The 16,143-nt window shown below is 37.1% G+C and overlaps 2 protein-coding genes across 8 annotated transcripts in view; one reads left to right on the top strand and one right to left on the bottom strand.

Annotated features, from left to right (window-relative positions):
* Positions 1–16,143, top strand: part of LOC664460 (hemicentin-2) — a 229,093-nt gene that overhangs the window by 127,506 nt on the left and 85,444 nt on the right. The window lies entirely within an intron of this gene.
* LOC107398288 (uncharacterized) lies at positions 6,614–10,894 on the bottom strand. Of its 5 annotated transcripts, none has more exons than XM_064355689.1 (4): positions 10,824–10,894; positions 9,549–10,768; positions 6,972–7,743; positions 6,617–6,914 (listed from the first exon to the last, which is right to left on the bottom strand). In XM_064355689.1, the coding sequence occupies exon 2, from the start codon at positions 10,670–10,672 to the stop codon at positions 9,551–9,553; it is 1,122 nt and encodes a 373-aa protein (XP_064211759.1). In that variant the 5' UTR covers positions 10,673–10,768; positions 10,824–10,894; the 3' UTR covers positions 6,617–6,914; positions 6,972–7,743; positions 9,549–9,550. The 5 variants fall into 5 exon arrangements, 3 of the variants coding, with proteins under 3 accessions (XP_064211759.1, XP_064211758.1, XP_064211757.1); XM_064355688.1 differs by having other exon boundaries at positions 9,549–10,782; positions 10,824–10,876; XR_010333485.1 differs by having other exon boundaries at positions 6,620–6,914; positions 9,549–10,140; positions 10,199–10,833.

The raw sequence follows: 16,143 nt of genomic DNA, 5'->3' as shown, positions 1-16,143 counted from the left end.
TGGAGAAAGTTTGAAAATAGCTGAATTTTTTAATTTTCAAAACCCAGATAGAATAAAATTACTAAATTACTAAAATAATGATATACGGGTAAGATTTAAAAAATAAGAATGAAGTTAAGTGAAGGGACTTGACAAGTTACCTCTAATAATATTTAAAGAAAAGAAAATCTAAAATTATCTCTTGATAGTGTTGCTACTTCCGCAATTTAAAACAAAGCTAATAATCTTATCTAACTTAACTTATAAATAAGTGGTAATGACAAAAACGTTAATTACAATAATTTTCCTAGATTTAAATCTATTACAGAATTACAATTGAATTTCTCTCTGATACATTAAACATCTGTAAACCTGTGATTGGTAACAGAAGAGAAATAAAAAAATTTTGCAAAATTTATTCACTCCGATAATTGTAAAAATGCATTTTACCAGATGCTTACTAGCTTTAAATTTCGAGAGAGTGCAGTCTGAAGGGGTTGAAGTCATTGTATTAATATACTGAAACACGTTTGATTTTCTGTTGAAAGCAGATAGATAGTAAAAAGTGTCCAAAGATGCGTCAAATTCTCACGTGAAAACAGCGAAAATCTACCCTCAAGTCGTCCACTTTTATGTGAATATAGCTGTTGGCACAAGACCGAGATGCAGATTGCTCTTCGATATTTCCCAAAGTAATATCCAAAAAAGTTGTGTGACGTTCAATAAAAAGTTGTGAACAGAAATCGTTTTCTATTGTGTTGGCGAACTCCGTCTTGAAGTAAGATAGAGTTGAGAAAAACGTGAGTAATGCTCGAAACAGATTAGGAATTTATGATAATCTAGCAAAATTTGGTAAATTTGGCGGCGTTAGTTGCAAGTATTCCGCTTCGAGTAGATTTTATTGATTGAAACAACATCTGCAGCCGCTCCACATTCTTGTTTCTGTTTGCGTCAAAGTCGGTAGCTTTTCCACTTCCCATTATGAATTTTCCTCCGGATTTGAGTTTGTTTAAATTTATAGAACGAGAGCATGCATCGGATAAATATTTATGTAGCGTAGCGTCGACGGCAGAGCCGGACTGGCTCTAATGTGGGCCGCATATTCATGGCGCAATCCGATCCGCAAAAATTCCCATCGAAAAATCCGGATTTGCAAAACAATGTGGGAAAAACAGTGCGCAACATCGGCCGAAATGTAAAATAGACATAAATATATGCGCGCGGTGTAATGCTGCATTTTTAAACACGTCCGAGGTAGGCCTTTTCCACCTATAAACCGCCCTATTGAATATGCATGTTCCGCACGTTAGAAACAGAAACAGATCTCCATTCATTTGCATATAAAATGCGAACTGAAATTTTCAGTCGCTTTCAGGTCTTTTGACTGACACCGGGTTTGATATCTCGCTGCTTTATTCCAAACCGAAACAATGTTGCCTAGAATTAAACCAGAAAACAGCACTGAGCCAATTACGCCGCCGAATACGCTAATTGTCGATGGCACTAAAGCGACTAAATAATGACGGCTTATTGCCCTAATGTGATTTCATATTTTATTTAAACCCTCATCATGCAGCAGAAATAACTTCTAATAATACTTTTAAAGGTATTCGATGGGAGATTGGGCGGTCGGGGATGCGGAATCACGGAATAATCTCTCCATTTGTATAAATACGGGAAACTCTTGAATGGGAGCTTTAAAAGATTTATGTACATGTCAATACGACATATAAACATCGAAATAAATCATGATTTGAAAGCCGATTAAGGGGCGGAGCGGGTTTTAAAACCGGTGGAGAAATGAGAGCAATTTTCAAAAACAGTAAAAAAATCAGTTAGCACTAAAGAAAATTATCAAAGAATTAAAGTATTAGAATTATCCCGGCGCATCCACCATTTTTAACGTCGCAAATTTAAAACCACTGTTTTTGTCTAATTTCTTGGGGCCTTATTTACGTTTAGTATTTACTAATTTTAGCACTCCCTGAAACCGTTTAGCGCCTAAACCCCGCCATCGATCACTCCTTAAGATCGATCCACCCGGATCAGGTAAGCAGGGTGAAGAACGATTAGTTTACACCGGAGCGACTCCGGATCAAGGCGGCCGAGTAACTTGTTAATCACTCGATAAATACCACTATCGTTTACCCACTGTCATTGCTGAAGGAAGAAGAGAAACGCGAAAAGTTTCATTGCAATCTCTCTTAATCGTCTGGCTTGGTGGTCCATCAATTGTTGCCATTTTGTTTCGTCGACGTAAATATATTAATACGAGTGGCTGAAACGAGTCCGGAGAAAATTGATTCCACTTTCTGCCGTCATAAATTGAAAAGCTGCCGCTTTTGCCTACCTCACCGGCCTATTTATAGGCTGTGTTTTCACCGAAACTGAGAAAATTTGACAGGATGTGGATGATGAACATCGGGGAGTTTCTACTGCTCCGCGCGGCCTGCTGATGCCGCCAAACGATAATTGAATCGCACCACACTTTCAGCAACTTTTCCGTCTTGAAACAATAAAATAGTGAAATCTAAGAGATAGTAACTCGAAATATCGTAGCTAAAGTGTGATCACCCGTGGGGTGTTTCAGAATTGTCGGGAAAAATATAGTTTAATTTAAATTCCACTTCATGTGAACCGGATTTGAATTTGAATTCAGTTGAGCTGTGCTGAAGAGTACTAAAGTCGAATTTATGTCCAACATTTCGGTGGATATTTTGTTTTTATTTACAACTTGACCGGTCTTATATTTTGGTGTGTATGGAGGCGGGCGCCGCAACATTTTTAATAAACAGTCATAAATATCGTCGATAAGCAGTTTCCATAGGACTAAGCCATTGTTGGCCAATTTATTGTCAAATAAAGTCTTGTGCGTCGAGGGGTGGAGACGCCGAGGGCGGCTTTATCGTTATTTAAAGAGTCGAACGTCGAACTTTAGCCTCCGCAGTCATCTTTCAGGACTTATCTTGACGAGGAAGCGACCAGATAAGACGTCCTGGCCACAGAGGACGGATTAAGATAGATAAAGGTTAGCCAACCGTATTTGACAGTCCATGGATAAATTGCGAACTGATGCACGTATGCTGAACGAGAAAAAGCCTCTCCTAATGAAATTTGCAAACCCTTCAACGTTGCGTTTGTTGTACGACTCATCAATTTTAATCAAAACAAAATTTATTAAAAAATTATACATCCACCCATCAATTACTACAACTGTCGAAAAGTTGTACCAACGCTAAGTGACACATTTCGTGTACAAGAAAAATGTTGGAATTTATTCGGAAATGGAGCGATCGGTCATCGGGGAGTGAAAGTTAGTCATTTTCGATATTGGTATCGTTCGTAATGACGGTGTGGTCCATCACAGTGTTATATTTGATCCGATGATGTAACCGACAGATCATTAACATCATTACAGGGACGCACTAGCCCTTGTTGGATGTAATTAACGCCGCCAACTGAGCCGTTCCGTCTAACCTACAACCCAGCGCTGACAACGCTCCCACTCTTATTACCAACCAAAATTTGTTAACATCTGAATCATTTTCCACTCTCTACTAGCCATATTTCATCAAAATTTTCAACTTCGCTTCCTCAGAGAGGTCCCTGTTGCATGTCTGTGCTCTCATCTCGACTGATATTCGATCGAAATCTCTAAAATTAAATCTGATATCAGATCGACAAATTTTACATTCAGAAGCGACAACTGATTTGGATCTGGCTTCACAACCCACAAATAAATTAATTGGCTTCCAGGCAAATTTGGGAAACCCAATTCAATATTTACCAAATCCTCCCGTAACAACGATTGAGTTTGACTCAAAAAATTATATTATCATTCAAACAATAACATTGTTGTGATTTCTTAAGCGAGAATTTTTTGCTTTACCCACTACTTGATTACTTTATGAATTCTCGTAAAAATGTGTGGGTGGAAAGCTTCCAGCAGAGTCTCCGCCACACCTGTTTAATCCGACTTTGGTTGCCCAGATTTTCGAAAATAATGGCAAAGCGTCGAATTAGCCGAATTTGTTTTCTTTGCTGCCACCTGTTTGTTGGGGTCCGAACGCTAATACGATGCAACAATCAAATAATCCGGGAAGCAAAAGCAATTTGTTGGGATTTCCGCTAGTAGATTTGAACGACGAGTTGAAAAAACCAACAACGACGAACAGTTTATTAGTGGAAACTTTATCGTTGCCTTTATTATTCCCACAAAACAAAAGACACAATAAAAACCATATAAAGTTTTATAATGGCTTCTAGTTATGATCCCGGCTACTTACAGAGATGAGCTTTGACTCGGACGAAGTAATACGCTTTTATTTGGTACTTTATGAGTTTTTAAATATTTCGACGACGGCTTTATTGAATACGGCGGGCATAAAGGATGCGTTATTACGTGTTCGACAGACGATAAAAATTAAAAGGGGGGACCGAGATTTACAGGCTGTAAATAATGGAATCGTTAGACATAACATAGATTTATTAGAAGGTATTTTAGCATCTCCGTAAAACGTTGATAGAGACTAATTTCAGTTTATGGCGGTAATAAAGCTCATTATTGTTGTAAAGCTTACTACACTCAAAGAACGATTTCATGAAGAGGGCCTAACTGCAGTTCCGCACGACAATTCCTTACAAGTGATGCTCGAGTCAACGTTTCAAATCAAAAGGTGCAGTTAGCTGGTTAATAGCGAGTTAAAGAGCTTTTAATTTTAGAGCTCAAATCACAGGAACTTTAAGCTTTTTCTTGCGACTCCACCACTCATACCGCACTTTGATCAACTCTAAACTTAGTAAGTAATTATCCTTTGAATTATACTAATTAATTAACTCAATCAATAATTAATTGGAAATTAAAAACGTAATTACGAGTCTATAATTTTGGTGATATTGTTATCCAAGACGGAAAAAAATGGTTGGCGAATTCTTTAAGTTTCAAACCAGAGCAGCATTTGTATTATGGACAGAGTGTTCTGCTGCTGTATGTATGGTGGAAATAAAATTTGAATTAGCTGGTGCATAAAATTGCAGCGTCGGAATGGGATTCGGTTAAATATGGTCCGATTTAATCTTCGCAGTTTTCTGCAGTAATTCCAAACACAGAGCAATATAAAGAGAGTAGCTGGCGTATTATTTTAATGTCGGTGCCGTGACGTAATTTCCACGGCGCCGTTATCCAGGCCACCTTGATTTATGTATCCGTTTACAACCTGTACTTTGGGGCCATCAGCTCGAATTTTAAATGGCGGATAGTGTAAAATATTGCAGGTTGAATATTAATGCGTCGATCGATTGGAGATAATTCGTATCATTATTTTTCAGATGATGTAAATTGCGATGGTTCCTTCACGCCCCTCCCGAATTTTGAACTGATTAACTCTGCAATTTCCTATTCGCATGGGTTTTTCTTCCGATAGTGAAACTCGACCGTGGAGGATTTAATTAAGTTCGGGATCTGCCTACGAAAGGAACCGTTCGGGTAGAAGGAGATTTGTTACTAACGCATTAATGAATTATTATCGCTATCAAATCGTAACGAACTTGGTTTGCATGCCATGAAGGGGTGCGTTGTGGCTATAGTTCGATACAAGTACTGGCGGTGAGCCGAAATGCTCCGAAACCCTCCGGATCGGACGGACTCTTGGTCACTACTTGAATTAACAAAACCTATCCTCGACGGTCTTATCAATTAGTTAATTAAATTTACAATCACGTACCTCAAACCTGCACTGATAAACTGACAGATTTTGCGCCAAATAATCCCAACCCCAACGTGTCCACAGCCTTCAAACACACCAAATTGTTTTAATTTGTCAATGAGGATTAAATTCTCATATTTCACTATACTATAGTACATAGTGTTTTTAATTACAGTGGAACTCGGTTACAACAAACCTGGCTTTTAACGAACACTCGGACATAACGAACAAAATTGAAAGTCCGGTTTTAAAGTGCTAGATTATAGTAACAAATTGGGTCAGTTTTAACGACCAAAAAACCTTGCAAACCACGAACTTTTAACGTCGAATATTTAGACAAAAAAGCGGTCTACGACTGGTTATAGCGTACATGCACACGCGCAAATTGCGTTTATTACGTTCTAGGAAACAATAAACATTTCCAAGATTGTAGAAAGATTCCTAAAGTAAAACTTACCTCGAAAACAGTTAAAATGATAAGTACACACAAAAATAAATAAATAAATATCTCCATATTATCATTTGTATACATACCTATGTAATTCTGTATATTCCTTAATAAAATAGATAATTAAACAGTCAAACGAGAACTTACCGAAGTTCGACTATAATTGTCCTAGCAGCCTCATCCGAAGAGATAACTTACAGGTAGTTTCACTTGTATCTAGGAATGACCACAAATTTTAAAGAACTCTGCGTTACCGACTCCTACTGGGCTCTATCCAATCCTCTGCTGCTAACGTCATTAAGTTGGAAGAACAAGTCACAACCGACCTATATACGGGGTTTCAAATTTGGGATGGGTGGGAGTTATCTCTTCGGATGAGGCTGCTAGGACAATTATAGTCGAACTTCGGTAAGTTCTCGTTTGACTGTTTAATTGTCCAGCGCAGCCTTATCCTCAAGATAACTTACAGGTAGAAGTTTAAAGAGAAAGGTTGTGACAACGTAGAAAAGGGGCCCAATAACATCAAAAGTTTATTTGAGCGTCTACATTGTAAAATTAAAGATAAACAAAACATATATTCTTTTAATAACGAAAAGGAAAAAAAAGGCACATGACTCATTGCATAATTGCCTTGGCAAAATCGGTCTCTGCAGCTAGAGGCAGATTGTAGGTTTTGGCAAAAGTTTGTGACTTTTCGGACCAACCTGCAGTCTTATGGATTACATCCAATGAAATGCCTTTGCGTAAAGCTGCAGATGATGACGCATGTCTAGTTGAATGAGCTGAGAAAATACTAGTATTAATTCCAGCCATAGATAATGTGTTTTTAATCCATTTACTTAATGTTTGTTTATTAGCTTCTTTATGAGGTGATTTTATTGTCAGGAACAGAGAGTCAACATCTTTACGAATCTGAGCAGTCCTCTGGATATAGTCTGATAAGGTTAGAGCAGCACAAATTCCAGGTTGTTCGTTAAAGAAAGGGATTTGAAGGCACGGTTCGTTTTTAGTCACTAAAGACGTTTTAATGTTTTCTGTTATTCGGATCTGAATTTTGGTATCCATCTTAAGAATATTTGATAATTTAATCAAGGATAGTGTTTGAACACGATGTCCAGTGATCAGTGCTAACAGCGTGATCAATTTGTACGTGAGTTTTTGCAATGAAAGGTTGGTATTAGGAAACCAGTTATTCAAAAAATCTAAGACCTTACTGGGATCCCAAGTAAACTCGTATTTGCGACGTACCGGGCGAAGTCGCGCTATTCCCTTCAAAAATCGTTTTATGTAAATATTAGTTCCAATATCAGGAATGATTAAAGATAAAGCTGAGCGATGGGAATTAAACGTCCCATAACTATAATTTTTTGAGGTAAATATGTCCTGCAAAAATTGTAGTACCTCATTGGAAGTAGCAGTATAAGGACATAGATTGAACTTTGAACAGAAAAGCCACCAGCTGCTGTATGTGCAGTCATACTGCTTTAAAGTCCCGGTCGACAAAGACTGCAACATTATGGGGATTGATTGTTCGGGTATTTTTCTTCTGAGAAAAACTTCCCTGACAAAAGTGCGGCAACCAGGGTAAGCCTCAGAGGGTGTTGTTCGTAACTATAAGGAGAAGAAAGCAGATGAGGATTTGCTTCTAAATTTAAAGGGGCTTGAACCAGCAATTTAGATAGTAAGGGATACCATGGCTGCGATGGCCATTTGGGAACAATTACTATCCCCACTGCTTTATCACATATGATTTTGTTTAAAACTCTTAAAATGAGACTGAATGGCGGAAAAGCATAAAAGTAATAATCACTCCAAGAAATAGTAAACGAATCAGTTGCAATAGATCCAGGATCGCGTTTCCAAGACACATATGTGTCACATTTGGTGTTATAAAAGGAAGCAAATAGATCAATTTCAGGTTGACCAAATTTATTTACCACTTTGGCAAATGCCTCTTGTGATAGTGACCACTCTGTTTCTACAGGCAACTTTCGAGATTCCTTGTCTGCTATATCATTACATTCTGAACGAATGTACGAGGCCTGTAACCATAAGTTACGATGTTCGCACCACTGCCAAATGTCACGAGCAAGAGAACTTAATTTTGGATATTGTACACTACCCATTTTATTTATATACGACAAAGCTGTAGTGTTATCAGTACGAATAAGAATATTCAGATTCGAACAATTTCTCGCAAAACATCTTAGTCCATGAAAGATTGCTAAAAGTTCTAAAAAATTAATATGTTCCTGCTGTAAGTCCATTGGCCAGTTGCCACTAGCAGATGTGCCCTTACAGTGTGCTCCCCACCCTGTCAAAGAACTATCCGTAAATATTTCTAAATGAAATTGATCATTCCTTATTCTGTTCTTAGATGAAGGAATCGTGTTAGTCCACCAATCGAGATCCTTCAAAGACTGGATGGAAAGCTGCATATATGATTCATAGTTGCCATTAGAGTTGCTTAAGGCAAGGAATTTATCCCGTTCGAGATGTTTGGTGTATAACCAGCCATATGTCACTGCCGGACAAGCAGATGTTAAAGTACCTAAAAGTTGGGCCATTTTCCTAATTTTTAATTTCTTACAAACTTTAATCTGTAAAATTGTCTGTAAAATAGCTTGCTTCTTGTCATGCGGTAATTCTACTGTTAGTTCACTTGAGTTAAACAAAAAACCTAGAAATTTGCAATTTGTGTTTGGAATTATGCAACTTTTATCTTCATTAATAATGAATCCTAAAGATTTTAGTAAAGATAATACCAGGTGAGTATTTCTTAGGCCAACTTTATAGTTTTCTGATAAAATTAAAAAATCGTCTAAATAGTTCACACAAAAAACTCCCTCCATACGTAACCAGTTTACAACTGGTTTGATAATTTTTGTGAAAACATAGGGAGCAATCGACAATCCAAAGGGCATGCAAACAAACTCAAATAGGTGATTTCTAAATTCAAACCTAAGATATTTCCTAGAGTTTTCGTCAATAGAAATAAGAAAATAAGCATTTTTCAAATCAATGGATGTCATAACCCAGTTCTTTTTTATGAGTTTGGTAACTGTTCGCATATCCTCCATCTTAAAATGGGGAGGATCCAAGTGTTTATTTAAATTTTTTAAATTCAAGATAAAGCGGTTCTTGCCATTCGATTTTTTGACCAAGAAATAATTTGATATAAATTGGTCAGTGCAAGGGTGACACTTACGAATCACTCCTTCACCTAAAAGTGCATCTATGGCAACCGACATTTCATCCATTTCCTCCTTGTTTAATTTCGCAGGAGATGGTGGTCGATTCTGAATTGGCTCGCTTACAAAATGGATTTTAAAAGATTTAACCCATTCAAGAACTTTGTGATTATTAGTGATTTTTCGCCATTCAGTCCTGAAGTACGACAATCTACCTGCTATTACCTCTAACGTTTGTTGGGGCGTGAGGGACTGCGACTCCGGTAATTTTTGTAACTCTGATACGGTCGAGGATCTCGCCCTTTTTGTTTCAGGTCCCTCGTTGACCGAAACGAGCTCCTCGAGTTTAAAGACCTGGAGGTGGATGGGTAATTAGTTGTTCCTCCCCCCCCTCTTTTTTGACTGATTTTAGGGGTTTTTACTATTAATTTATCTGGTACCGCTTTGAGGTCCTGACTTGACTTCTGTAAAGTCTTTGCAGATTTAATGCGTTCACTTAAGTCCTCTCCAAACAGAAAGTGACCTGGTGTATCTTTCTGGATTATGTCCTTCATAGACTTATTAAGATTTTGAGCAATGTTGGCTCTTCTAGATCGGGACATATTAAAGAAAAGATCTGTCAAAATTTTTCCGGAATCTATCAACAATTTCAATAATTCCTCATTTCGGGAACCACTCTCCTTCAGAAGAAGGGTCAAAGCTTCACCTAGTGAGGTGAGACCGACGCCCAATTGAGATTGAGCTAAACGTTGATACTTATCCTTCTTGATTTGTATATCGGCTAATGCAGGTAGAATTTCAGGGTTGATTTCTGGTGCTTTGAGTAATTCGCAATTGATTGGTGTTTGGTATTTCCCCAATAATGCTGTTTTTACCTGAGCATCCAAACCTCGTGTGAGGTTATAGTTCCAACGCACAGTTAGTGCTTCATGAAGGTGAATCTCCTCAGATTTTTCTGATGGGTCATCCCCTAACAAGGCTAAAACATCTTTTTCGAGGTCGGGTTCCAAGCAAACAAGTACATCAGCGGTCTCAGGCTCGCCACCGTTGGTTGGCAGAGAAATAGGGGTCGGGCATCGAGAAAATGTGCCGCGATCAAACCCTTCTGACTCCTTGCTGCTGTGAAGAGGACTTGTTCTTTCCCCACGTTCATGTGTATGACGTGGAGAAAGAGTTGTGGAACGACTACGCCTGGTATGATGTTTCCGGGCGTGACGAGATTTGCGAACTTTTCGTTCCAAATGGCGTAAACGCCTTTCGAGGTCGGATTTGTCTCGACGGCTTCGTCTATGAGCGTCCGTGCTGGAGACAGAACTAGATCGAGAGGAAGATCTGTGCGATTTTCCCATTTTCACACTATGAGTGCATAACGTGATCTAACCTCCAAATTTTTTCAGTACCGATATCTATAAACCGAGTACTTACTGCAACCTAAATGTCTATGACTGTAAAAATAGACCTAAAGCAACTAGGAGAGAAAGAAATTGAACGATATTTTACCTTTTATAAGGGGAAACCGAACGAAAATTGGCGACGCGTGGTCAATTTCCAAGCACAAGGAAACGAATGACGTTAGCAGCAGAGGATTGGATAGAGCCCAGTAGGAGTCGGTAACGCAGAGTTCTTTAAAATTTGTGGTCATTCCTAGATACAAGTGAAACTACCTGTAAGTTATCTTGAGGATGAGGCTGCGCTGGACAATTGTTTTATTTCCTGTATCTATTTCAAACTTTATTAGATCTCACTTAACTTGAAAATTACTCCCTAAGGACGACTTTCAGTTAGAACGAACGATCGGATATAACAAACAAATTTTGAAGTCCTTTAGGTATTCCTTATGCTGAACAATTACCTAAAAGAAGATTTTATGTCATTTTTAGAGAAAAATTATTGAGAAAAAAAATTGTATTGTAATTTTTATTTTTTAAGCGAAAACTAAGGGAACTTGACATTTTTAAGTAAGACCATTTTCAGGCACTTTTTTACAAGAAATCTAAATCTGTGATCGCCCTTCCAAGGCGGTCTTGATGTCATAGTTACCACACTCAACTTTGTTTTTTTTAGACGCCATATTTAATACTTGTATTTGTTAAACCTTTTTTTATTATTTATGATCGAATATAACATGCTGAATAAAATTAAAAAAAGCGTTTTTAAAAAGAATGCTTTGGAAAAAAACGCTAAAAATTTGGTTTAACAAAATTACTTTTGACAGTTCTATTAAATATGTGACCAAAGTTTTTATAACTTTGTCTTGTTTTGTTTTGCAAAAAATAAACTTCTAGTTTATGATGTAGTTTAGTTTTTAAATAAGTAAGCTTGGCGGAAATGTGAACTTTCCAGATCCAAATTCAATTAAACTTCCAAAATCTAGTTTGTTTAAAAACAAAATTGTTGGTGTTTTTTTCAAAGCACTCTTCGCAAAAGTGCTTTTTTCCATTTTGATCAGTATGTAAGATTTGATCATATCATGTGATACAACGTTGTAAACAAAAATAAAAACACTTTTTAAAATTACAAAAATTCCAGTTAAAATCGTCTAGTTCTTTTGGGTTTCGCTTGAAAAAATAAAAACAAAAATTGCAAATTTACGTTTTTTACAAGTATTCAAAAACTAAAAACGACATATCAAATCTTCTTTCAGATAATTGTTCAGGATAAAAATGCGCAACTTTGTCTTAATTTAACCGACCTCGCATCTCTTCTAATACCTAAGATCGCCATGATGGAGCGCGAAAAACGAACACTCTGCATGTATAGAGGATGTTTTATATCATTTTTAAACAGGCTGTACCTATTTGTGGATAAGTAGGTATCAATAAACCAAAATCAAACAAAAAGAAGATAATCAAAAAGCCATCAATTTGGTAGCGCCATCAAGAATGGTTTGGTAATTGATTAAGGAATAAGCAATGTTTCAAAATATGTCTTTTCTTTGAAATAAAATTGGCTGAAATGCAAATTCCTGGCGAAAAGACTGATTCAATCTTGGTAATTTTCCTTCATCAATCTTTATTATCCCTCCTGGAAGCCGTCGGCAGGTAGTTGTTATTTTTTCAATTGATTGAAACTGGGGCCCTGATCCAGGCTTTAACTAGTGCATTTGTAAACTTCTGTCGCCGCCTCCGCCTATTTACAATGGCATGCAAACAGCGCTCTAATCAACTCCAAAGCCCATCTAGATTTTACGTAATCGCAAACTTTGAATTAATTGTTAATTTAGCGGTGGTGGGGCTTCTAGACTAGCAACTGCCCTTAATGCGGACGCATAACGAGCATATCATAACGTCCTTTCCAATCCAACGTTTACTTGAACTGCAAATAATTCACAACATGAGTGCTTATTTCAGCAAAGTGCAGCTTTGTTGTTTGTAATTTCGACGATTTCCAAGCGGACCGCACCACTCCAGTGTTGCTAAATTCGATTTTAATTTAGTTTAGTGCTGACAAATTGTTGAAAGATGCTTATGGATTGGAGTTGGCCAAGTTGGCCGTCTGTTCGGAATCTGACGCAAAGACTAACTCGCAGAAATAGGGCATGGAACGCAAATTATGGAACTTTATCGGCCGTGTTGTGCGAACCGAGGATATGCAGCTATTTACGGCGAGGAATTGGTTATATTGTCGAAGCGCCTGATAGAATATTCATGACAAACAAAAATCAATTTGGGCCAAATCTACTATTACAATTGATTCCCGTTTCGAGGCTTTTTGGGCACGTGGTCGACCGAAACACACCATTACCAGTCTTCTCCTACTAAAACAAATTTAAGCATCATAACGAAATTACAGCGAAGATCAAGCGGAATAATATTCTATTACGGGCCAGTGAAAAACCTAAAACTCATTTCAGCAGCTCATTTTCCTAAATCCAGTCAAGCTGAAAATGTTTCCACAATATTGCCCTAATTTATTTACAAAACATAATGTGCTGTTTTGGCGTCCGGGCACTACATTTTTGATCAGCGGTTCCAGGAAATTAAACATCGGTCCCCAGCGATATTGCATAAACCACAATTCTGAAAATATTTGATTAACTTCAGAATCGGCTAATCGAAAACTGCGATTGGCAGAACGTTCGCTTCCTCAAGCAACAATTTATTCTTCCAAATCTATTTCAATCAACCTCAGGTCGGGGAAAAAACAAAATGCGTTTTATGACACGTAGCAAATTAAAGAGAAAGAGGGAAATGTGACGAGAAATGTGTGAAATAAGGTTCAGACAAATGCACCTCATAAAAGAAACGAATCTCTACATGAAAATTAATGTGGATTTATTCGCCGGGATGTGAACTAGTCGCTAGTTGGGTTTTGTTAGGGAAAAAGTTTGCCCCGCAGGGCGGCTCTATTCAGTTCTTGATTGAAATATGCTAACATAAAATTAATTATTAATTTTGTGGAGTTGATTAAACTGAGATTATATCCTTTGTCGGCTAAACAAAGATTTGCTGTCAGCCTGCAACAACATAATCTTACATCTTATTTCAAACTTATACAAAAGCTTCAGATGTTAGGGCTTTTGAAACAATAAAGTCTTATCAAATTCTGACTACTCTTCATATTTTTAGCTCATTTTGGACTCAAATGTTTTCAACACCAAATCAAAGCAAGCACTATACCTGCCTTTAATTACGGCTTTATGTCACGACATTAAATCGATAATTAATCTAATATTGATGTTGTGTTATAAACGTACTTATAAATATTTAATTTAAATATATGCAACAAATTCAATTAAGTATCGCATTGTTCTATTCAATTTGAGATAATTTAAGAATGTTCGCAAAAATTTATATTAAAAAATCCCTAGTACTGAAATGAAATAAAGTTTATTTTCGCGTTAAAAGCCGCAAAATTTATTACTGTAAAAACAGTGTTAATTTAAAAATAAACAGTGTTTTAGGGGACAAAGCGGTGTTTATTTTCACCTTAGGACATGACGTCTTGTTATCACTGTGGTCTTCCATTCTTGTAGTTGAGCTTGTAAACAAATGCCTGTAATTCGTCGCCAAGACAACGAGTCATTTCAGAGGACGTGTCTTCCTACGCATCCTTCAGTCCTGGCTCGAGAAACATTAAACAAAAACTAAATATAACTCCGTCTTTTTGCTTGAACCGTAATTACCTATGGACTACATTTTGAAAATTGCTTATCTGTATCGATTCAACTTTGGAGTGTTTAGTCGAATATAAAGAGCGAATTGCGAACAAGTCCTCGAAAAATGTTCGGCTCAATGAAAACATAAAAGCCCCCAATAAAACTGAAAAATTAGTTTTTTACAAGCACCTTTAGAGCTGAAACTAATTGGGGAGCCGTGTCAGCGTTACTGCGCTCCGACATCAACTACTGGCCCCGGTAAATAATGATGTCCATTTAGCTAGCGGTGCATAGTAGTAGGCCGCGGCCGCTCCGGGTTCTCGGATAAATGATGTTCTCGGAGTCGTTTGTTGCGAGGTGACGCCGTGACTTGTTAGCTGCCGGCCAGCTCGCCTAAATGATCCCCGGAGCGGTTTAATTATCTTTATTCATCGCGCGTCTCGACGACGATGCTTTGAATTGCAAACCATCTTACTCTGCCATTAACTTACAATGTAGGACTGCTCGGTGCAAACATGGAAATTATATTAAAAGCAAGCGGACAGAAGCGAAGCACCCGGAAACGCTGCGTCAAGATTATACTCCAAAAGTGTAACTAGTTATTACACTTTCCTAAAGCGTCCCTGCACCATGAATAGCAACATTTCGGCAAAACGGCTGCACTGCGCGGACAAAGATACAGGAAATTGGATTAATAGAAGGACACAAACGGAAAGGTGTTTTTGCAGCGTTTAGCCCCACGGCGACTACACCTCGAAAGTTTCACTCGAATTTTGGCATTTTCAGAAGGCATTAACAAAAGTTTGTGCATAAATTGTGTAGGTCCGCTCATTAAAAATAATAATTAAAATAATCTCAGGAGAGTTTTGTCATCACACCTAACAATAGTGAAGACACAATGCAACTTTTACTCCATCCGAACATGTGTATTATTGTCTCATTATACGGACCACTTTTTCACTACACACTTAATTGTATTCTCTAATTCTAAAGCGGTCATATTTCACGTTACGGCAGCACGTGTGTAAAAACCCCATAAATTATTACCATTGCTTGAAAATTAACTTAAGTGTTTTATTCTAAAACTACGACGCGATCAATAAAATTTATAGCGGGAGCGGAGAGCGACGAGTTTTTTATGGTGGATACTTTTTCAACGAAAATTATTTTAGAATGATCACAAAATCGAAGACAATTTAGAAGCACTGGACTTTGTTAAATTGGGATCATTATTTTTAAGGGGCATTTTTTTAACATTTGTTCAATAAAGCTACTTGCAGTTTTTAACTTTTGACTTTTCCAACAGATGCGTTTTGGTGGATGCGCCGGGAAAATTTAACTAATTCTCCATAATTAAAAGTTCATGTTTTTTTCCTGTTTTATAAACTTCTCATTACGTTAACATTTGACTACTTTTTGTTTAAATATTAACGCTTACTAATTACTGTATAATCTGTTGTGCACAAATGCAAAGTTTTAAAAATTAATAAAAAATAGAAACAATGCTTTTTTGAACACTATTTTTGGTTAAGGGTTAAACAAGGTTTAGCAGACTTATTAATTAAGTTTGATTATTTCGAATTATTACAGGGTGTTTACTTCCAAACTTTTAAAATTTAGTCTTTTAATTTGTTTAATGGCAAGAAAAATAAAAGGCTCTAAATTTAGAAAAGTTTGGAAATAAATCGTAAACACATTGTAATAATTCAAAATAATCAAACT

The sequence above is a fragment of the Tribolium castaneum genome, chromosome 3 (genome assembly GCF_031307605.1).
Source record: "Tribolium castaneum strain GA2 chromosome 3, icTriCast1.1, whole genome shotgun sequence".
Classification (NCBI taxonomy): domain Eukaryota; kingdom Metazoa; phylum Arthropoda; class Insecta; order Coleoptera; family Tenebrionidae; genus Tribolium; species Tribolium castaneum.
This window is presented reverse-complemented; position numbering and strand designations above follow the sequence as displayed.

Bases quoted from the DNA above. Each gene is read 5' to 3' on its own strand.
- LOC107398288 (XM_064355689.1), bottom strand. From the start codon at position 10,672: ATGGGAAAATCGCACAGATCTTCCTCTCGATCTAGTTCTGTCTCCAGC.